We start from the raw sequence: 24,893 nt of genomic DNA, 5'->3' as shown, positions 1-24,893 counted from the left end.
CTGCTATTGTTATGGAGAGGAACTGTTATACCTGCCAAAAATTGAGCCTGTTTTCAGAACAACTTTATCGCCTACATCTACTAAGGATATCTGTGGACTTACCCAATACTTCATGTAACCGAATCGATGGTATAACATGGGCCAAGTCAGACTGGGTTCATGAGGTAGCCACATTGAGATGTTTAGCTGTCTTGAGACATCTTCGCAGCAAAAAACTGTTATTCGCTGCTCCGTCATTAAAGTGACGGATAAAGATTTGGACAACACTGCAATGATGGTTTTAGCAAAAGGACTGAACTTTGCACACACGCCAAAGGTTTCATCAATAGCAGCTTTCATCAGTGCCGTTGAAGAAGCTGTTCGTCCTCTTTCTACAGAATCAGGAGAAGAAATAAGATGTAAAACTTGTCGAGCAGTTATGAAGGCTTGCCCATAAAGGAGTAACATATGTGTGGCAGAGAAGGCTGCACTACGTAAACTTTGCCAGGATACGGAGACAATGGTTCTTGCAGCTGATAAAGGGAGTGCCACTGTTTTAATGTGTCTTGACAATTATCATAATAAAATGAACAGTTTACTGAGCGACAGCACATTCTGGAAGATCAGTAAAGATCCCAGCAACCACGTGGTAAGGAAGACTGCTTCGCTTCTGAACACCTCTCCCCTTCCACCAGAAGTTGTGCAAAGATTGAACCAAGTGGTATGGTGCATCCAAAGCTTTATGGACTTTCAAACATCCACAAGCACGATGCTCCTCTGCGTCCGATAGTGAGTAATATCAGCTCTCCAACCTATGATGGTGCCAAACATTAGCATCTTTATTAAGGCCTCTGTTCAGAAAATGTGCTCATCATATACGGAGCTCTGTGGACTTTATTGGCAAACTGAAATTAGTCAAACTGAGCAATTCTGATATGTTAATCAGTTTCAATGTACTGTCATTGTTCACAAAGGCAGCTCTTTCGAAATCATTGTTTCTCATTGCAAAAAGTTGTGATAAAGAGATTTCAACTTTCTTTGAATATGTTTTGAAGGTGTCGCCATGGGTAATCCTTTGTTACCTTTGGTGGCAAACTTTTTTATGGAGGACTTCAAGGAGAAGGCGCTGGAATCTGTTAGCTTGCAGCCACAGTGTTTTGGAGGTACGTTGATGACTCGTTTGTAGTGTGACCACATCGGGAAGACAAGTTAAAAAGAGTTTTTAGATCATCTGAATTCCATCCACAGACAAATTCAGTTCACAATGGAAATTGAGAAAAGATGGGTGCCTTCCATTTTTAAATGTGCTGGTATGGTGGAAAGATGGCACTTTGGGACATGCAGTATATTGAAAACTGACCCACACAGATTTATAATTACACGCAAATAGCTGCCACCATCCTTCACAGACGATGAGTGTACTCAGAACTTTAGAACACAGAGCACATGTCATTGCTGACAAGAGCAGTCTGGAGGACGAACTTCTACACCTGAGAAGATTTTTTGAATCCAATGGGTACTCTTCACAACAGATACACAAAGCATTACAAATGAAACGAACTGTGGGGGGGGGGGGGGGGGGGGGGGGGGGAAAAGCAGAAGTTTTAAATCAATGACTTTTCTGCCACACATGGGAAGCCTAATGGCAAAAATAGGACGGATCCTCAGTAAGCAGAAAGTCAAAGTGATTTTTCATCCTCCACCAAAGACAGCAGCACTCCTGGGTTCCATTAAAGATGGTTTGTTGCTTCGGAAGCCTGGTGTTTACAAGATCCCCTCTCAATGTGGCCGTTGGTACATTGTACAGATGACACGTACTGTCTGGGAGAGATGCACAGAGCACCGCAGGTACACCCAGCTCTTACAACCTAATAAAGCTGCAGTGGCAGAGCACTGTATTCGCACTGGGCACTCTATGGTGTACGATAATGTCAAAATTTTAGCCTCGACTTCAACTGTCTGGGACTCAGTAGTGAATGAAGCAACTGAAATTTGGTTGGCGATGAATTTGATTAATAGAGATAGTTGTTTCAGCTTGGACAAATTGTGTAATCTGGCAATTTCTGTAATAAAATCACAAAGACATGACAACAGTGCAGCTCGCAGTGATACATCAATATCACCATGCAGATCAATTACACAGCCATAGATTTATTTCCATGCCTATACCATCTTCTATGCCACCGATTAACGTCTTTGGCGCCTTGTATATCTGTGGCTGCATGCGCAGTAGTGCAGTCCATGGGTTTAAAAGGATGGAGCAAGTGTTGGAGCGTCAGTCGCCCTGGTTCACCCTGAAGATGGCTGGACGGTATTCAGTCGAAACATTAGAAGAAATTTTATGGATCACTCTTTGTGCCGCAAAATTATGAAGTTTCACAAAGTGATGTTGTTCGGACATGGAGGAGATACAGTGAGACAAGAACTGTTGATGACATGCCTCACTCGGTCCACCCAAGGGATACCTACTGCAGTGACCCCTATCTACAGATTATGGCTTGGAGGAACCCTGACAGCTACACCACCATGTGAATAATGCCTTTCGGCCACCCACAGGATATCATGTTATGACTCAAACTGTGTGCAATAGGTTGCATGACGCGCAACTTCACTCCCAATATCCACAGCAATGTGCATCTTTGCAATCACAACACCATGGAGTGCGGTGCAGATGGGCCCAACAACATGCCACATGGACCACTTAGGATTGGCATCACATTCTCTTCACCGGATAGTGTCACATATTCCTTCAACCAGACAATCATCAGAGATGTTTTTAGAGGCAACTGGGTCAGGCTGAATGCCTTAGACACACTGTCCAGCGAGTGCAGCAAGGTGGATGTTCCCTGTTGTTTTGAGGTGGCATTATGTGAGGCTGACGTACACTGCTGGTGGTCATGGAAAGTACTGTAGTGGCTCTACAATATGTGAATGCCATCCTCTGACCAATAGTGCATCCATAGCCGTCCTCTGACCAAAAGTGTATCCATATTGGCAGAATATTAGGCTTTTATCTTCATGGATTACAATTCACACCCCCATTGTGCACATCTTATGAATGACTTCCTTCAGGACATCGCTTGACTAGAGTGACAAGCATGTTCTCCAGACATGAACCCTATCGAACATGCCTTCAATAGATTAAAAAGGGCTATTTATGGACAATGTGACCCACCAATCACTCTGAGGGATCTACACCAAAGCACCATTGAGGAGTGGGATAATCTGGACCAACAGTGCCTTGATGAACTTGTGGATAGTATACCACAACAAATACAGGCATGCATCAATGCAAGAGGACATGCTACTGGATATTAGAGGTAGTGGTGTGTACAGCAGTCTGGACCACCACATCTGAAGGACTCACTGTATGGTGGTACAACATGCAATGTGTGGATTCTGTGAGCAATAAAAATTATGTTTATATTGATCTCTGTTCCAATATTCTGTACAGGTTCCGCAACTCTTGGAACCGATGTTATGTGTATATAAATTTTGTCAGTCCCAAAATACTGGAAATGCTCTAATTATTAAGTAATCTATACACCAAGAAAAGATTAGGGTACTTGGATGTGTTACATCATACAATAAATACTGATGAAAGGATTTCACATTTGTGTACCATATCTGACATTTTAATGGTTCCCTCTTTCTAATACTGTGTGTATTGTCATATCAAAAAAACTTGAACAGCCTTTTATAAGAGATTATTTACAAAAAAGAAGGAAAGATGTAGGTCCATAAAAGCTTCATTTTTGAGTTTGAAAGAATATTTCATTTCATGCTATCGACCCAAGTCAACTTGCAGATGAAGTCATTTTATAGCAGAGTGTGATGCTTTGTTTTGGAAGGTTTCCTGAGTTTACTGTTTGCAATCATTAGTTGGTCATTAATGCTGCACTTTGATTGTGCATTTACTACAGTTTTGTATGATTAACACATTTCATAACAAGACAGGCATCTTTATTTAAATTTATGCCAATTGTTTAGAATGTGAGGCTGTATAGCTTTGCCTGTGGTTTTTTGGTACAAATTGACAAACAAGAATTTGTCTCTACAGTGTAGTCAAGGGATGATGCTTGACTTGGAAGAGATGATGTCACAGATGATGTTTCACTTCAAATGTCCATGAAATGGTGCATATGCTTATGGTACAAATCATGCTGTACTTCAGCATTAGTTTAAGATGAATGTATGGACAGTAAATGGAGGTGACTGTCTGGTTGTGTTTAGTTGGAAATGTTTACAATGGCTTCACTGGAATCACTCTTCCTGACTGTCTGCAGAATATGCCCTGGTAATAATTTTTTGTAGCTTACACATGATGGGCTCAAGAAATTCTTTCTCACATTTACTGCAGATGTTCTGAGCAGTGTGTAAAATGACAGATGGATAGGTGGGGGAGAATCAGTTCTAGAGCATGAATGTCTGTAAAACCTGAATCATTTAGATGTCTGTCTGTGGGGACGCCTGATAAAATTAGTTTGTGCAATGAAGAGATCTTAATAGGACCAGTTGCCAACATATTAGGGTGGGTTGTAACAGTCCACCATGCGTAGAAACAAGAAGAAGATTCTTTATCAACCATTCCAGTCAATTGGCATTATTAACAGCTCATGGTAGTTGGTAACTGTAATGTGTCATCAAACAATGATCATTTAGCACTAACTAAAACTGCTGAACTTTCACACACCTTCACCTCTCTTCTTTCCTTGTTTTCAAATAAGGGAAGCTCTCTTCTCTCCACTAATTTTGTATTAATGATTTGGTTAGATGCTGTATGGCAGTTTTTGCTCCCACAAAATTAAGCTGTTTCAGTGATGTGTTAAATACTTGTGTGTGATACTTTAAGAATATATCATGCAATAAATAATAATGAAAAGAATTTCCTCGTTTGTTTCACAATGAATACCCGTGATAGCAGTTGTCCCACACACTTGGAGGCGTTGGTGGGCACATGGCCAATGAAGGCATCCTCCTGCAGGTCCAATGATCTAAGTGCTCCTTGTGACTGGCCAAGAGTAAACTCTCCATTATCCAATCGCAGCATGCCATCTCTTTGGTACCTCTTTGCGCTCACTTTATGAAAGTGGTTGAGTTTCACACGTTCTGTTGACTTGATGACAACTGGACCATTACCCAAGTTGTACCTGAATTCCACATACCTGCCAGAACAAAAATGATTTCTTAAACCATTATGCTAATGAGATGCACACTGCATTTATATTAACAGAAGATTATATCAAGATTTAAAAAAAAACATATTATGCAATAAAATTGCATAAATGTTCATAGAGCTATTGTGTAACATTTTCGAGTATTTAATCAAGTAAAATGCTGCGTAAAACATCCACTTGTGGAATTGAACTGGGGTGTGACAGCTTTCAACCTCAGTATATTATCTTACTGCTCAATTTTCTATAGAAAAATGACTCAAGTAAGTATCTGAAATTACAGTTATACTATTACAAAATTGTTGCAGTTTTCATGGCCACTTGTTAACATATTGCCTGTTGGCTTCTGCCTAGGTATCTTCAGCCAATGTTTGTTTAACAGTTTTCCTGATATTTTGCCAGAATGAGTGGTTGGTACTGTCAAAGGCTCACCCTACAATCTGCCACCAGCAATGGAGGGTGAACATCTGACAATGCCAGCAACTCATGCTGATGAAACATCACGAAAACTGATAAATAAACATTGGCCTGTCAGCTGAAAGTCCCAAGATGTAAGCCAATGGGCAATGTGTCACTTAGCTATTGACTAGTTGAAATAATTAGTAACCAGATATGCAAGAGATGAGAAGGTTTTACTTCCAGTATGACTCGTAGGTGCATTTCCCTCTAACCCCCCCCCCCCCCCCTTCTCTCTCTCTCTCTCTCTCTCTCTCTCTCTCTCTCTCTCTCTCTCTCTCACACACACACAATTACCATAATTGAGAACAATTGCTGTTATTAGTTGTTTAAGTATCACAGATTTATTTTGAAGTCTGTGCAATGCTAATTACTTGTAGTTTTGGATGTTGGATGTTGTAACATATTCCCTTCTCAGTTATCAGTAACCCACACAAACATCAGAAGATTAAACAACTGCATAGCAATAATAACAAATATGGACTATGAATATAAGATTGTCTCTTTCCTAGCCATTATCCTGTCATTCGTCACCACTTGTTGATGTACTGTCTGCTGGCTTCTGCTTTTGTATCTTCAGCCAATGTTTTTATTTTCATCTTTCTGGTCAGATGCCAGTTATCAGTTAATCTAAGTGAATGAAGTCAAATGTACAATCTGCTTATTGCCCAAACTTTGCTCTATGCATTATCATATTTTAACAGTTTGTGTTCAATATTTTTGGGAACAAGTCTGATATACATCTAAATAAACATGGAAAACTACCTAAAACACAAACTCAGGCTGACTTGTGTACAAAACCAATTGTCGTCAATCTAGTGCACAGTTCGATCTATTGAGGCTACACAGAATTTATATCGCGAATGGCCCTGTACCCATCTAAACTCCTAATCTTCAGAAGTTGAACATTTCTCATTCTGTGCCTGCAGACAAGCACCCCAAATTACTAACACAAACCATAAACCTATGGGAGTTTAGTATAGAATATTGACATAAAAAATTAATTCTATCATTCATCCAGCATTATATTTTCGGAACAGTATATTAACAGTAGCTGGAGCGCACTGGAAATTTTCATTCAAAAAACTAACATATGAAAAAATTACAAAACAATGTAAACTGATCACCTCTTCATCAGTAAAGTTAATCTCCATTGTGCAGCTCACGTGGAAAATGAGCACAAAACTTTTGTAAATACATCTGAGATCAATTTTAAATGCTATCATATTATACAAACATTATGTAATACTAAAGTATCTTACCCATTAACAACAGCAAGTGACACAAAATCTCCAGTACCATCTGCCATCTGCTGGTTATAAAGTATAATTCCATTATTGTTATATGTGCTGAATTCTACATCCACACTTAGTCTGTGATATGCCTTTAGACGTCTTATTTGCACATATGAATGTCCATCAAAAGCAGGCACCAGGTAATCTGTTAATGAAGTTAATTATTAATTTATGTTTTTGGGTACAAAAGATTTTTAATTTTCTCCCTGTATGTATTATTAAAACTTACCTACACAATCTTGCCTGTCAGGAGTTTCCACATATTCATCCTTACACATGCATGTTCCATGCACACACCAGCTGTTTCTCACTCTGCATTCTGAGTCTGAGGTACATAAGTCACCCAAAAGACTTATTATATGAACAGTAGCTGGAGTGGGCTGGAAATTTTCATCCAAAAAACTAACATCTGGAAAAATACAAAACAGTATCAAACAGACTGAAGGATCTGACCATCAGCCTAAAACTACAATGTATATATTCTTCTCAACTGACTCGCAGCTAATTTTACAGTATTCTCAGAACTCCTTTCTGTTATACAATATTCATTTTCCAATACAGAGCCAATGGCTCAGTAGTGCAATTGACCACCTGTCTAAAATTGAAATATATACATTCTCCTCGAATCATTATCAGCTAATTATCAATATTCACAGAGTATGCTGATGAAATAGCTCCATTTTTATCAGTAATATACAACTGCTCACTTGATAAAAAATGAAAGAATGAAAAGCTGCACAAGTTACACCAATACACAGGAAAGAAAATAGAAGTAATCCACTTAATTACAGACTAATATCACTGGCATCCATCTGTAGTATGATTTTGGGACATTTACTATACTTCAACATTATGAAATACTTTTAAGTCGATGATCTATTGACACATAACGTGCACAGACAGAAAATAATGTTCATGTGAAACATAGTTGGCTCTTTATTCATGGACGATTTTGACATGGTATCTCAAGATGATTACATATTTTTAGATTTTCAGAAGACTTTTGACACTATTCATCTCAAGTGTCTCCTAATCAAGTTGTGGGACTATGGACTACAGCCTAAGATATGTGATTGGATTTGTGATTTTCTGCCAGAAACAACACACTTGTAATAATCGCTGGAAAGTCATCTAGTGAAACTGAATTTGTATCTAGGGTTTGAAAGGATGCTTTATAGCCCTCTGCTGATCTTAACCTACATGCCCTAAAAACAAAAGCAAAGCACCCAGAATGGGAGGAGGGCCTGAAAAGAAATGTCACAGTCTAAGAGGGTATGTGATATTATTTCAGTGATTACAAAATCCAGTCAAATTCACAAGGAAATTGGCAGCATATGCCCACTTATCAGTATGACATTGCCCCCATTCTGACCTGAATACTCACACTGAATCAGTCAGGAAGCATATTGTAAAGCACTTGTATCCTCTCCTGAGGTGATCTGGCTAATGACTGCTGCAACTGGTGCACAAGATCCTAGATACAGGCACTTGGATGGAGATGATGCCTGAACTGGTCCCATGCTTGTTCCTGCTGGCCATGCGAGTACCTCACCATCATGCAGATAGTTTATAGAGACATGTGTCATATGTGAATCAGCGATGTCCTGTTGAAAAATAGCACCACAAAACTGTCACACCATATGTAACCCATGAGGACACAGGGTGACCTCAATGTACTGATGTGTCTGAGTTCTCTCAGTCACTACCAGCCATGACCTGAAGCCATACCCAACGGTCCTCTACACCATGACACCAGGAGTAACATTATTGTACCTCTCCAAATCTTTGGGAGTGTGGGACCATTCCCCAGATCACTGACACACTTGATGACAATGGCCATCCAGGGTGGGGCAGAAGCACAAACATAGTTCATCGCTGAACACAACGCGATGCCATTCATCTGCTGATCATAATCATCCCAGTCACAACACCTCTCCAAATGCAGCCTTTTTTGTTGTGATGTTAATTCCAGTCAGTGCATGAACAGTGATTTCCTCGTCTGCCTGGTGGTAGCCTTTGACCAGTGGTACGAGATGACAAGGAATGTATGCACAGATGGCAGGCACAGGTGAAAGGGTTACAATGTGCTTGGTTCGCAATAGGTCAGTCCTCCCTTGTGCTGGTCAGATGTGGTCGACTGGAACCTAGATGATGAGTATGTTTGCTGTCAGTTTCCCATGCAGTACAAGACTGGGCCACTGTCACATCCAAATGCATCACGAATGTGGACATTGCACAATTCAACCAGCCAAGCGAATGGAGACCAATGATGATGCACCTTTCAAACTGTGTCAGGCACTGATAATGCTCTCTCATACAGGTACATAGCTTGTGTCCTTCACAGTGATGACTCAACATCTGATCCCATTCCTGCCACTTATATACACTACCAGGCCTGGTAGTCATTAATGCTCTCTGGGAGCTGTTCTGTCTATCACAGGGATTTTCAACTAATCATGTACATACCTGCTAATGGTGCATACATGTACAAAGTTATATTGACATCTGACTATGTCTTCTGTGTGCTTCACTTCTTTCTCATGCATTGTATATAAATGTTTTAGTAAACAACAGGAGCAGTCCTATTAGACTGTTTGCAGATGACATTGTCCTTTACTGTCTAATGAAGTCATAAAAGAATCAAAACAAACTACAATTATTTCAGCTTCATTTAATGATGGCGTCTAATGTTTCTGAATTTTCTTGGGATTGGGTGGACGGTGCCTCTTGGTCACAGTCTGACTGGGAATTTCAATCTGTAACTGCTCGTCATTTGGCAAAGTTTGAACATTTCCTTGGCTCAGTGTCTAATTCTAATTTTAATTCTTGACATTCTGTGATCAATCTCACAGAGAAAACATTTGACGTCGCAGCTTTGTAGGTGCTGGGGAAAGGTTTGAACTTTGCACTGACGCCTAAGAATTTGCCAATCATTGATTTTATTTGGTCTATCAAACAAGCTATTTATAAACTACCTTCCGAGGCTGCGGAAGAGGTTAGGAGGGAAGCTTGTCATGTGTTGGCTGGGGCCCGTCCACCCAAGTGTAACATTACAGCAGCTGAGGTGGCTGCTTTACGTTCACTCAGAATGGATCCTGATATTGTTATTTTACCTGCTGACAAGGGAAATGCGACCATTTTGTTGAACAAGCATGATTACATTCAAAACATGCAGTGTATATTTTCTGATTCGGCGTATCGCAAAATCGGTGCTGACCCTAATAAGAGAGTTGAGAGAAAGACAAATAACCTTCTGAAGAAAAGTTCTTTGTGACAGGAGACTGTCAAGAGTCTTAATTCTTAATGTGCTGTACCACCTAGATTATATGGCCCCCATAAGGTCCATAAAGAGGCTGTCTCAGGGAGGCCTATTGTTTCCAAAATTGGTACTCTGACATATTGTGTAGCTAAACATCTTGCTAGTTTGTTGAGCCCACTAATAGGTAGGTGTGAATGCCACATTAAGAACTCTGCAGATTTCTTACATCAATTGCAGGGATTGCGTTTGAATGACTCTGATATTTCAGTCAGTTTTGATATGGTTTCTCTTTTCACTCATGTTCCTCTTTCTGATTCATTGCAGCTAATTGAGGTTAAGTTTGGTGTCGAGTTAACAAATTTGTTTCGACATGTGCTGACTTCCACTTACTTTTTATTCAATGGTCAGTACTATGAACAGACTGTTGGAGTAGCAATGGGAAGCCCGTTATCACCTATTGTGGCCTATTTGTTTATGGAGGACTTTGAGGAACGTGCGTTGGAGTCAGCAATCTTGAAACCTGCACGATTTTTCAGATATGCAGATGATACTTTTTTTGTTTGGCCTCATGGTAGTGAGAATTTAAACTGGTTTTTGGAACACCTGAATTCAATCCACCCGAATATTCAGTTCACTATAGAGGTGGAGAAGAATGGATGCCTTCCCTTCCTTGATGTGTTGGTCAAAAGGAAGACTGATAGTACATTGGGACATTCTGTTTACAGGAAGCCCAACCACACTGACTTGTATCTGTGAGCTGATAGTTGTCACCATCCAGCTCGCTCAGTGTGAAGGAGTACTTCGTACCTTGGTTCACAGAGCCCACATTGTCTCAGACCCTTAAAGTTTGGCAGCTGAGCTATCACATCTCAAAGTCATCTTTCATCAGAATGGTTATAGTGAGAGGCAGATAAATGTGCATTGTGCTATCAGCCTTCTGTGCAACGGGTGAATGACGATAGCAACGAAGTGGCACCTAAGTCTACGGTCTTTTTGCCTTACGCAGGAAGCATTTCCAACAGGATTGGCTGTATTTTGTGGAAATATGATGTGAAATGTATTTTTCGACTACCTTCTAAGATTAAGGTCCTGTTGGTGTCTGTAAAAGATGATCTTGTTTTGTGTAAGGCTGGGGTCTATCGTATTCCTTGCAGTTGTGGCATGTCATATATTCGTCAGACAATCAGGACTGTGGAAGACCAATGTATTGAACATAAGCATCACACACACTTACAGCAGCCGAGCAAATGCGCTATTGCAGAACATTGCCTTGACACCGGTCATCCTATGGAATACAACATGGAGATTCTGGCTTGCACGTCCAGCTATTGGGATAGTGTTATTAAGGAAGCTGTTGAAATCAAACTATCAAGCAACCTTATTAACAGAGATGGTGGATTTTGTTTAAATGCTGCTTGTAATCTGGCTCTGTCTCTCATCAAAAAACAGAGGGACAGAATTAGTGCTACTTCACCTGTTGATTAATTGTCACTATTGATATTTCTGATATTGGTTATCGTTGTTTGTGTTGACACTTGTTCTGTGTGTGGTATCTTCCTTGTTTCTCCTCAGTGAACTGAGGTATTAAATTTCCTTGCACATTTCTTCCTCCATGCATTTGTGCCTTGAGAAGGGCTGGGTGTGCTCCTGTCGAAATATCGGCGGTTGTCGACGACGTCACCCAGCAGCAAACCCGTAAGTTATTTGAAATTACACAATGATTTATACAAGATATTTGATTCATGTAAAAAGTGGCAATTGACCCTGAACAATAAAAAGTGTGAGGTGATCCATATAAGTACTAAACATTTCTGTAGAATTTAGGTTACTTGATAAATCACATAAGTTTGAAGGCTGTTGAATTCACCAAATACCTAAAGGTTACAATCATAAACAACTGAAACTGGAACAGATTCAGCTCATAGTTGAAGGATCTGAGATGGAGCCACCCACAATATATACTAAAATACATTTATCAGTAATGATTATAGAGTTCAAATTGTTAGGGCATATTTCTGACATGAATTTACCTAATGACAGTCACTGTTTTTGGAACTGTTAATACAGTATCTAATATCAAGTGATGCATTTCGAACAGGTAGTACCTAGTCTTCAGGCTGTGCATTGAAAAGCCACTTAGATCTATGTCACAGAGGTCTGGTGTGTGGCTTCTAAAGAGTAAAGCTCTTATACGCTTCCTGAGAGTTCAGTCCCTTCAGTATAGCTATACTACACAGGTCTATGTCACAAGCAGAACTTGGGGGATGCATTTTGATTTTAGTCTTAATTATTTGACGCCCATATTTGGTGGGTTTTATATTAAAATGTACGTTTTATGAATATACATTGTTTAAAAGCACTGGCACATTAAAGATGTCACAAGAAAGTGTCATTATTGGTACAATTTGTTATAAGAAAATATGAGAAACTTCCTGTTTGATGTTAAAAATGTTCATATTTAATTGTTTTTGAATTTTAACATGCATGTTATGAAACTATGTCATTTCAAGGCAATGGTAAATTGAAGATGTATCAAAAATGCGTCTTTCTTGAAACGATTTCTGACAATTACATATCAGTTAATGGCATATCAGTTATTAATGGCTTCAAGGCATCATACAACACAACAGACATAAGTGTGGAAGTGTGTGGTAGTATAATAGGTAGAGATAGACACTTTCTATGGAAAGAAGAGGTGCTACAAAGGATGTGATGAAGAAATGGTATGAACAAGAGAGAGATCAAATCCTCTTTCTCCCAATTTTTTGTTAATCACCATTGCTTTTTCTAAAAGAGTCTTAGACTTTACTATTAATTTAATAGAAGTATGTTCCATAATATTAGATGTTATGACTTATAAGAGCTCTCTATTGCAAGACCAAGTTTGTTCCATTATCTAAACACACCAGAGGATATGGGCCAACATATTACGAGATTTTTTCCTACGTCATTGCCTGATTAAGTCGCAACTCAGAATTTATTTAGTCATTCAAGAAGTACAACCACAACACAAGACCTATGACATCAGGGAAGAATCACTGACTTGTCTTGTGAACTTATAAACATCACAGATTAAACTCACAAAACCTTAAATGTCTCAAAATTTAAATTAAAAATGCAGAAAACAATAAGCACACAGCAAAGTTATCATAGACAGCATTAAAGATCTATCTAAAACATGTCTTTTAGTATGATTTGCTATGATAAAATGTTGGGAAATGTGGCTTTGGTTGATAAATACACTATCTATAGATCTTACCTTGGAGTAGCTTTTGGTGTTATTTAGTAGTTGACTATGAAATGGAAAGAAGATACAGTATGTAAACTTTTAGCTTGAGTATGATTTCTCAAGAAGAGAAATTTGTTAACATTGAGTATTGATTTAAGTGTCAGGAAGTCGTTTCTGAAAGTATTTGTATGGAGTGTAGCCATATATGGAAGTGAAATATGGACAATAAATAGTTTGGACAAGAAGAGAATAGAAGCTTTTGAAATGTGGTGCTAAAGATAGAATGTTGAAGATTAGGTGTGTAGATCACGTAACTAATGAGGAGATATTGAATAGGATTGGGGAGAAGAGAAGTTTGTGGCACAACTTGACTAGAAGAAGGGATCAGTTGGTAGGACATGTCCTGAGGCATCAAGGTATCACAAATTTAGCATTGGAGGGCAGTGTGGAGGGTAAAAATCGTAGAGGGAGACCAAGAGATGAATACACTAACCAGATTCAGAAGGATGTAGGTTGCAGTAGGTACTGGGAGATGAAGGAGCTTTCACAGGATATATTAGCATGGAGAGCTGCATCAAACCAGTCTCAGGACCAAAGACCACAACAACAACATGAGATCGCCCCCTCCCCATCAAAATCTTGGTTGTGATGACAGACTGATCTGTAATGTATCCCACAGTCTAGGTTAGTTCTGATCAATAAATTTGCAAACTTCACTGGTATGGAATCCTGTTTCAACTGGAGTCATCACACAGTAAATCTTGTGGGGGAAACAAGTCACAGAAAGCATTTGACTGACGAAACACTTAGAAAGTGCAACAGATCTACTAAAAGGACTCTCCACACTATGTTTGTCCATCCTCTTCTGGAGTACTGTTGAATGGTATGGGTACTTCACCATACAGAGCTAATGGAGGGCATCAAAAAGTACAAAGAAGCACAACTCGTTTTGTATTAACATGAAATACGGGAGGAAGTGTCAAGGATGTGATAAGTGAATTGGGGTGGCAATCATGGAGGGTCATGCATGGATGTAAAATACATTTGTAAGGGGTGTAGAGAGTTTACAGCTGGTCTCAGTTAAATTAATGATGAACTAAGGTGCAGGAGGCTGTCAGTTTCTGATGAAACAGTTGCAAAAGTTGAATATCCCATGGGTGAAGATCATCTGATCACTTTCAATGATCTCTGCATTTTGGTTATGAGGGTTCCTGAAGCACAATTCACAGAAATTAAATGGAAAAGTTGCAGAATTGGAAGGCTTGTGCAAGATGGGTACCACAAAAGTTTATGGAAGACCATAAACAGCAACAAGTTGAGTCTCACCAAAAATCTCTTTGCTGCTATGTAGATGAAAACCATAACTATTCTGGTTCGATTGCCACAGTCAAAGGAACCTGGTTGTATCACTTCACTCATGAGAGCAAACAACAATGATGTGAGTGGCAACATTCCTCTTCACCCCACCCACAAAAATTCATAGAAACACAGTCCACCAGTAAACATAAGGCAACACTATTTTGAGATCAAAAGGGGATATCTTTTGTCAGTTTCATACCTTCTGGGACCAAAATAAACACTGACAGGCACTGTAAAGTACTGAAAAACCTCTGTGCAATTCAGCACCAGATGAGAGAAATGTTGAGCAAGGGCATAAGCATTCTCCATAATAAGACTTGCCCACATACTGCACACAGCCCATCATTCTGCTGCAAAATTTTGAATGGGAAGCGCACAAAGCTGCAGACATACAAAAGGATCTTCTTCGAAAGTAAAATACATACTTTTTCTAGGACATTGGCAAACAAAATGTGAGATGCAACAAAATCTTCCTAAAAACGCATAACATCCTCAGTGACCTACACAGCAAGTGCAATGATGTTTCAGACAACAGAGCTCAAAGTTGGAAACACAATAAGGAAATTAAGAAAGCAAGAAGTCTACAGGTTTAGAAGACATTCCAGACTCCCTCCAGAAGAGACGCATAGCCAGCATACATGCAACATTAATAAACATAATAAATTAATCCTTCAGTTCACATATCTTTCAAAGGTTGCTAAAGCATGCACGATTGTGCCCTTACTAAAGGAAAGTAATGCAGGAAGTATTGACGACTACAGACAAGTTTCACTACTGCCTTTCTCAAAACTAATTGAATCTGTTAAGAAGGAGAGATTGAGTTACATGAATAAATACAACCTGTTTAAGGAAGCACAGTTTGGTTTCTGAAGTGGGAGAAGTACAATATTACAATAGTGCAGTGCCTGTGTTATTCCACATCATGATGCAAATGTGCAGGCACTGCGGTGACCACAACCATTATGAAATACATTACATGCATTCACAATTGTGAATATGGACAACCATCAGCTGTACTATTGAATGACAATAATGAAAATTTCTACTGGACCAGGACTGAAACGCAGATTTCCTGCTTATCATGAGCAATCACCTTACGGTTCAGCTATGTGTGCACAACTCAGGACCAGACCTAGACTTCCATTTGTCATCAACCACATGTCTTTTACATCCAATATGTATATCCCCATGCAGGGGAGACATTTTACTCGAAAGTCGCTTGCCTGGCGTTAGCAGATAGATATGATATTGCAATGCCTGTGTTATTCCCAATGTCTGAAAGAACATTACACTGTAATTCAGAATAACATAGGCACTGTAATATTGTACTTATTCGCAAACACCGGGCAAGTGACTTTCAAGTAATATATCTCCGCTGTAGGGGAATATACATAATGGATGTATGAGTACAGGTTGTAGACGCATAGTTGACAATATATGCAAGTTTTGGTCAGGCCATAAGTTATGCCCAGATAGCCAAATGGTAATGTGACTGCTTGCTTAAAGTGGGAAATCCAGGTTCAAGTGCCACTCTGGTATAAATTTTCATTATTGTCATTCCATTCTACAGCTGATTGTTGTCCATATTTGCAACTGCGAATAAATTTAAAGTACAATATTGGCCATTATTGTTTCACAAAAGTTTTACTTGATGTTCTTGACATGGACTGCTGCATTCCAAGCAATTCTTTGATTCGTCTGAGGCTTCTGACACTGTTGACCATAAAATACAGCAGAACAAGCTATAAGTGTGGGCTGACGAGAAATAGCGAACAAAGTTCCAGTCTTACCTAGAAAACAGGGTACAAAAGGTAGACATAGTCCACACATCTGCGGATGAAAAGTTCTTAGCAAAACAATTGTCAGACAAGAACCGCATAAATATAGATGTCCCTCAGGGCAGTGAATTGTGTCCAGTTCCGTTCTTAACATATGCCAGTGGCTTTCCAGATAGTGTATGATGTAGAGAAAATGTTTTCTTCACTGATAACAGCAATATCATAGTCACTGATAAAACATCGGAGCTCTTATTATATAAGGCAAATGAAATCCTCAAGCAGGCAATGAAATGACATGGAAAATAAAGAAAAGGAGCAGTATGCAGTTCAGCACAATGAAGGAAAACACTCTGTCACACTAGGCACAGAGGATAAATCTATAGATTGGGTAACAAGCACAAAGTTTTTGGGGATGAATACTGTTTATCAATTATTGTGGATGAGCACACAAAGATTCTGGCAAAAATAGAGTCATCAGCATATTGTGGCTTTATCATCAGTTTGTTACAAGCAATGTGTTGTGGTGCCATACTGTTCCTGTGTACACTCAGTTCATAGTTATAGGATTCTATCCTGGGGATCAAAGGCGCAAAAATGGAGACATTTTTTTAATTGCAAGAAATATCCATAAGAATAATAAATAGGAATTGTAGTCGAGCTCATTGTAAAGACCTATTAAGAAATCTGGGCATCCTTTCTGCAACAAGTGAGTGCATCTACCAATCTGTGCACTTACCATGGATAACATTGGTAAGTATTCTATTAACAGTTCTGTACATAATCATGGAACAAGAACCAGCATGGACTTTCATTTGCCACAGAAAAATAATCAAGAAGCTCGAAACAGTATTTGCTATCAGGGAACAAATTGCATAATAAATTGCCACAGGAAATGAAAGACATTACTAAAATACACTGATGGAAACAAATTTCAACATTAAAAGATCATTAATGTAGAGTAATGAAATTTTGTGAATACATTTGTCTAGGCAAAATATCCAAGTGATTAACATTACATGATCACAGGTTAATGTAAGTGTGAGACAAGCCACTGCAAAAAAGAAATGCTGGTGCATTAATTATCAGTGTAACTGCCAGTATGTTGAATGAAAGCACGCAACATTCATTCATTGTGTTACACAGGAGCTGGATGTCAGTTTGTGGGATAGATTTCCATGCTTATTCCATTTTGTTGGTCAATACAGGGAAGGTTAATGCTGTTTATGGATGACATTGGAGTTGTTGTCTGATGGTGTTCTACATATGCTTGGCTGGAGACAGATCTGATGATTAAGCAGGCCAAGGCAACATGTTGGCGCTATGTAGATCATGCTGGTTTACAAGAGAGGTATGCTCACAAGCCTTGTCCTTTTGGAAATCAACCCCTGGAATGCTGTTCATGAACAGTAAATCAGTGAGTAAAATCATCAGACTGACATACAAATTTGCAGTCAGGGTGTATGAGATAACCACAAGAGTGCTTCTGTTATCATATGAAATTGCACCCCAGATCATAACTCCACATGTAGGTCCAGTGGAACTAGCATGCAAACAGGTTGGTTACATGTCCTTAGCTGGCCTCCTTCTAATCAATATGCAACTATCATTAGCATTGGGGCAGAACCACTTTTGGTCAGAAAACACAACAGACCTCCTACATGTCTTCCAACGAGCTCTCTTTTGACACCACTGAAGTCACAAATGGCAATGGTTTGGGGTCATTGGAATGCATGCTTAAGGATGCCTGGCCTGGAGCTGTCCTTGAAGTAAGTGGTTTGTAACAGTTTGTTGTGTCACTGTGCTGCCAACTGCTGCTCACATTGCTGCTACAGATGCAGTACATCATGTCAGAACCGTACGCTGGTAATGCCATGTGACCATCTGGATCCATGTGACTGTACTTTGTCCCAACCACCAATGCCAGCAATCATGTACAGTGGCTACATTCCTGTCAAGTCTTCCTGCAAAATCTCAGAAAGAACATCCAGCTTCTCATAGCCTTATTACATGACCTTGTTCATGCTCAGTGAGGTGCTGATAACTGTATCTTTGTCACCTTAAAGGGGTTCTTGCTAACATCAACTCACCACATCCAGTCTCAAAGATAAGCAATACCACAACTATTACAGCATAATTTAGCAAACCTGATGTTCATCCTTATAGCAGCACTACTTGTGCCACTCTAATGCAACTGGTGTGAAATTGGAACACATACCATCTTTCAGATGTAGGAATAAGCCTACCAGTTTTAATTTACTCCTTCTTGATGTGGCAATTTTTGCCCGTCAGTTACATTTGTTCAAAAAGGCACCTAAAACATTCTTGATAACTAATGTCCTTAGTGTGTGCAGCAACAAAGAGCAAAAGTATGTTTTTATATCATTATTTATCAGAAGATATTTGTGCATTAATCAAAGAACATTGTGTAATATGGGTCAACTGAACGAGGCAGCACAACTGTTAAAGCATTGACCTCGTATTCAGGAGGATGGGATTTGCTCTGTATGGCCATTCTGATTTGGGTTTTCTGTGGTTTTCCTAGACCACTTCAGGCAAATGTCACAATAGTTCCATCACCAAACCATGGCCAACCACTTGTTCTATCCTTTTAAATAATAGTTTAGTATTCTGTGTGTATATACGTATTTTGAGCTACTGATTTTTATTGTAGTACTGTGACAACTTCTATGTCATTGTGAGATGATTCACAGATGAAATAAATAAATAAATAAAATAAATAAATCACCCATCCACCATTTAGTCCAGACTTGACACCCAGTGACTACCATCTGTTTTCTAAGTTGAAAGAACATTTATCCAGAGGACAATTCAGCTTTAACAGGGTGAAGCAGGAATTTCTGCACTTCCTCAAAGACTTGGCAGTAAGTTGGTACAATATGAGTATACAAAAACTGTCACTGCACCTACAAAAATGCATTGGCCAAAATGGTGACTATGTAGAAAAAATTGTGTAAATATTATAGAAAATAAAGGGCTTTTTTAATCACCAAAAAATAAGACACAGACAAGGGAAACTCCAAGTAGGAATATCAACAATGTAGGAAAAGATAGATTGCTACTTCCTGTAAAGAAGACATATCACATTGCAGACAAGCAAGATTAAAAGACACTCACATATAGCTTTCAGCCAAAGTCTTCTTTACTGAGAAAGGCTATGGGTGCAAGTTATATGTGAGTGTCTTTTAACCATACCTTTCTGCAACTTGATGTGTCTTTTTTACGGTATGTAGCAACCTATCTTTTTCTACATTGTTAAAGAATAAGATACCTTACTTCTGGGATAACCCTTGTATATTTAATACTCCAAGTATTATTACCATCCAAAAATCGTGGCTATGATGATAGATTTCTGGCATTTGAGTATGAAGGAATCTGTAGAAATATGTTTGGCTTGAAGTACTTATTAATTGGGATGGCTGGATCAGGCACAGAACATAGTCACTCCTTTAATGTGTTCACAAAGACAAAAGTATATGCCTAGTACCACACATAGCAGCAATTAATAAAATTAATTGGATTATCATGTTTTAAATGAAATAACACAACTTCAGAGACTTTACTAGTCTCATACAGATACAGTTTTATGTACACAGACTGCAGCTGTGAGTGAAAATTTGTACCAAGGCTGGGCATCTCTTGCTTAATAGTGGGGTGCATTGGCTACTATGCCACATTGGCACAACAGTTTGCACAACTGAATGGGCTACCCTGGCATGCCTCCCTCCTCAATCCAAATTCTCACTGCCACCCCAGTCCACCTGGATATCAGGCTGGATTCCCCATTTACGTTTGATGCTGAGTTGCTATTCCAGAACATGGAGAACCTCAACAATTCTGTTCATATGTAAGGGGGAATTCAAATTAAACTGAGGTGGCAGTGAGAATTTGGTTTGAGGAGGGAGGCATACCAGGGTAATCCATGGAGTTATGTGAACTGCTGTGGCTAATGCACCTGCCTAGTAAGCAGGAGACCTGGGTTCGATTCCCTGTCTTGTCACAAATTTTCAATCACCACTTCAGCCTACATACATAAAATAATACTGTGATTTAACTCCACTGACAAGCAGTCTGACAGAGGATGTGCATGCAATAACACTATTATCCATTTTCTGGTGCAACTCATGTGTAGTAAAATTCAAAAGAGGTTTCTAAATTTGAAAGGTGGTGAACATGCTATCAAGATTTATGCAGATGCATCACTGCTGATTTTCTTTTTTTTTTTTTTTTAACCCCCCCTTACAACAAGTCAGCAGGTGCATTTTCTCTGTTGTTTTGACAAATATTTCCAATCCCATTTCTGCAATGTGTGGATATAGTCAGCCTCACGAAATAATACTCAGTACTGGTTTCATGCAACACCCAATGTCAGCAGGAGATGTTTGTTTCTCACAACAAACTTTTTTTTTAATACTGAAATTTCTTTTGCTCATTTGATAGAGCAGATCCAGTGTAGTCTTGAGTGATACTTGGTTTAACGAGACATGCAAACAGGGAATGTAGTAGGTGAAGAACAACAAGGAACCAGCAATGAATGAGTAATACTGGTACATGGCACACAGTGTGGTGCAGACCGGCATGAAAGACGGGCCAAGGACGATGTAATAAACAAATGTTTACTGACCTTTCAGACTCTTGTTGTTACTAACTGCATTAGGGACTGTGTGAAAACAAGGCATGTAGCCACAATACAAACATTATGTAGTACAGCATAACTTTCAAGACATTTTCCTGGAATGGTTAGTGTTTCAGTTTCCTACCGTAACATGACAACAGTATTCCACAACGAATTGTAATTAGAAAAAACAGACAGTACTAATATCTTCTAGCACTCATCACTTTGGTAACCATTCTTCTGCATGTCCTCCTCACCTGACATGCCAGCCTTCACAATACTGTTTGTCTGCTATCACCATGAAGCAACACTACTCAGTAGTAGTAGTAGTAGTAGTAGTAGTAGTAGTAGTAATAGTAACTGTTGTTACAATAACAACAACAACAGAACCATAAAGGAAAATGTAGGTAAGATCCTTGTAATGTAACTCTGGAGTTATAGCAGAAATGTAATGTACATAAGAGAAATATAATAGCTTTGAAGGATGACTGTAACACTCCCAGCAGCTACTATTATCTCAGTTCTGTGAGCTGAGGTGACATAAAAAAAAAACACATTTCTTCTGGAACCAATGCATTAAGAAACACTGATTACATCTTTGATTTGACCTTGATAGAGTTGGCAGAGATAACATAAATTTTTAGATGTTTAATAAGAACATAGGTAAACATATTGTTTTATCAGGTAACATATAGTCTGGGAGTGGAAAATACAGAAAGCTACCAAGATTACATTAGATCTACAGAAGAACTAACAGAAATGAGGGTAGAAAATAGTATTAATAACTACAGTTATCAGAATAGGTGAAGTTTGTCAGGAATTTAGGAAATGTGTATAGAAAAATAACAACTGTAATTTTTGCAAAAATGAGAAATCTGGAGAAAATGTATGTAGAATGGACTACACGAGACAGTTGCTCAGAGATACTGTATTAACTATACGATGTTCAAATCCTTATATTTATTAATGACAAATGGAGTCACTGTAGAAGGGTAACTTGATAAACAGTATGATGAGGAAAATAAGAATGTGTGCAAATAATAACCACGTTTTCAAATTCCTGTGCATTTAGATGCAGTGTTAAAGCCTGGGTGGTATTTTATATCAAACACAGAGAAATATAATATAACGAAATAATTTACCCATCACTGTCATTAAAAACATGACAAATACAACTAAATACAGTAGTGTTACACAGTGAGTCATGCTTGGGTAGCTGAGTCAGTAGAGCGCATGCCCATGAAAGTAACACCCACTGTTTATCTGCAAAGGACTTTCACCAAGCAACAAATTTAAGCTTCTGCCTATGACTGAAAATTTATTTTTACATCCTATATCAAGTACATAAATAGTATAGCCTTACTGTAAGCAGAAATGAGCCTCTCACAAAATTTCATCACCAGTAACAATCTTGAATGAAATTTTCACCCTGCAACAGTGTGTGTATTGATACAGAACTTTTTGGCAGATTAAAACTGTCAGGAAGTTTCATACCAGTGCACGCTCTGTTTCAGAGTGAAAATTTGATTCTGAAAGGCTACCCCAGGCTGTGGCTAAGCTACTTCTCCACAATGTCCTTTCTTCCAGCAGTGCTAGTCCTGCAAGATTCACAGGAGAGCTTCTAGAAGTTTGGAAGGTAGGAGTCAAGGTAATGGTGGAAGTAAAGCTGAGAGGATAGGTTGTGAGTCATGCTTGGGTAGCTGAAGCAGTAGAGCGCATGCCCATGAAAAGCATAGGTCCCAAGTGTAAGTCTCGATTTTGCCCACATTTTTAATCTGCAAGGAAGCTTAGTAAAAATCCTACTGACATTGAGATCCAAAGCTTAAACAACATACAAAAACTGGAATAAGGAAACTGGAAGCAATTATAGGATGAAGTTAATAATCAGGTATTTGTGCAAAATATGAGAAAAATTTTACCAGAAGGGAAGACAAACTGATTAGACATATGCATTGCTGCAAACGAACAAGGTTTTATGTATTTGTTGTGCTTATTATTAGGTTCAACTGAATTGAGACTATCTATTCTTATTTGTCCATGTTGGCATGAACTAAATGTTATTTAGCTATTTCTTTTTTCCAACATTTAAATTTGAAACTTCAAAGAGTCCATATGCAATACAAACTTTGCCTGGCCAGCCAGGTGTTGGTGCTCACTCACTGTTGGTGGCCTCGCCCTGATGCAGGGAGGCTGGTGCAAGTTCAGGTGGCTTGCCCATTGAGTCAGTACGCTCATAATAATAACTGTGGCCACTCCTATGTGATGACAGGTCACGAGTTGATTTAAACAAAGGTGAGCTCACTCCTTCAGCCTCTGGCTGAGTAAATCTCAGTACTGTTGAATGATGTATGGGTCGTTCTGTACCAGCACTTGCTAGATCATCTCCTGTAGAATTAAAATAGGCTGTAGAAATAATATGAATGCTGTGTATGGCTAAAAGAGCCAAGTCTCTTTTATTCAGTAGAATGAAGTAAAATAATGACAATGGTCTAAAATAAAATATGTACCTGGAGCACATCCTGATGGTGTAAGTTTAAAACTGACTATAGTACAAACTGTACACTTCTGACCCAAAACTCCAGGCTTGCACATGCAACGTCCTGTCATTTGTTCACAATCATCCCTCACTGAACCATGTGGGTGGCAATCACAAGCTGAAAGATGGAGGATATGAAGATCAATTAAGTACAATGATTTATTTTGTTGGTACATATTTTTTTATATTTTAGTCTACATAAAACTAGAGAACTAGATAAACAGACAAAACATTTAAGCCTATATCATTTTTAAACATTAGCTCACTGTTTCATAGTAAGTTTCAGCTAAATGGAGATCAGACATATGTAAAAAAGTAAACAAATCGTTTATTATTTCAAAAGTAATCCCAATAACTGTCAATACATTTATCCCACTGCGAGAAAAAATAGCCAAATATATGGAAAAATGTTTGTGGTTGTCTTCAGATACATAACTACACCCTGGTATGCACCTCCAGGGCTCCAAAAATATGGAAACCGCATGTGGAGAGATCAGAACCATATGGAGGACATGTTAGGGCTTCACAGCAAACGTCTGTAGTGTAGTTGAAACAACTTTGGCATCATAAAAGGTTGGGCATCATCCAGCAACAGAATGATGCCATCTGTAAACATCCTGGATGTTTGCAGTTGATAGCTTGCTTCACTTTTTGCAAAGACTCTGTGTGTCACTATGCATTAATTGTGGTGTCATGTTCCAGAAAGGCAATGAGGATTGGGTCATTCAATCAAAGAAAAAGTCAAAGGCCCCGAGTTCGAGTCTCCGTCCGGCACACAGTTTTAATCTGCCAGAAAGTTTCATATTAGTGCACACTCCACTGCAGAGTGAAAATCTCTTTCTGGAAACATCACCCAGGCTGTGGCTAAGCCATGTCTCCATAATGTCCTTTCTTTCAGGAGTGCTAGTTCTGCAAGTTTCACAGGAGAGCTTCTGTTAAGTTTGGAAGGTAGGAACGAGGTACTGGCAGAAGTAAAGCTGTGAGGATGGGTCGTGAGTCATGCTTGGGTAGCTCAGATGTTAGAGCAGTTGCCCATGAAAGACAGAGGTCCCAAGTTCGAGTCTTGGTACAGGACACAGTTTTAATCTGCCAGGAAGTTTCAGCTGCTAAATGCTTTATATCTTATGAACATGTATCTCTTGCTGTATTTATTATATGATGTGCGCCACCACGTGCTGGTTTTATTTTTTATTTT

General features: G+C 38.9%; 1 protein-coding gene across 1 annotated transcript in view; it reads right to left on the bottom strand.

The window, feature by feature from the left end:
• LOC126335939 (agrin-like) overlaps positions 1 to 24,893 on the bottom strand; it is a 366,195-nt gene that overhangs the window by 159,044 nt on the left and 182,258 nt on the right. Inside the window, exons 13-17 of the mRNA XM_049999415.1 lie at positions 23,670 to 23,816; positions 23,323 to 23,547; positions 7,134 to 7,313; positions 6,872 to 7,049; positions 4,917 to 5,144 (exon numbers count right to left, since the gene is read on the bottom strand). Of these exons, the coding sequence (XP_049855372.1) occupies positions 4,917 to 5,144; positions 6,872 to 7,049; positions 7,134 to 7,313; positions 23,323 to 23,547; positions 23,670 to 23,816 (958 nt within the window). The remainder of the gene's footprint in view (positions 1 to 4,916; positions 5,145 to 6,871; positions 7,050 to 7,133; positions 7,314 to 23,322; positions 23,548 to 23,669; positions 23,817 to 24,893) is intronic.

The sequence above is a fragment of the Schistocerca gregaria genome, chromosome 2 (assembly GCF_023897955.1).
Source record: "Schistocerca gregaria isolate iqSchGreg1 chromosome 2, iqSchGreg1.2, whole genome shotgun sequence".
Lineage (NCBI taxonomy): Eukaryota > Metazoa > Arthropoda > Insecta > Orthoptera > Acrididae > Schistocerca > Schistocerca gregaria.
The sequence above is the reverse complement of the archived record's forward strand: the minus strand, read 5'-3'. Positions and strand labels throughout refer to the sequence as shown.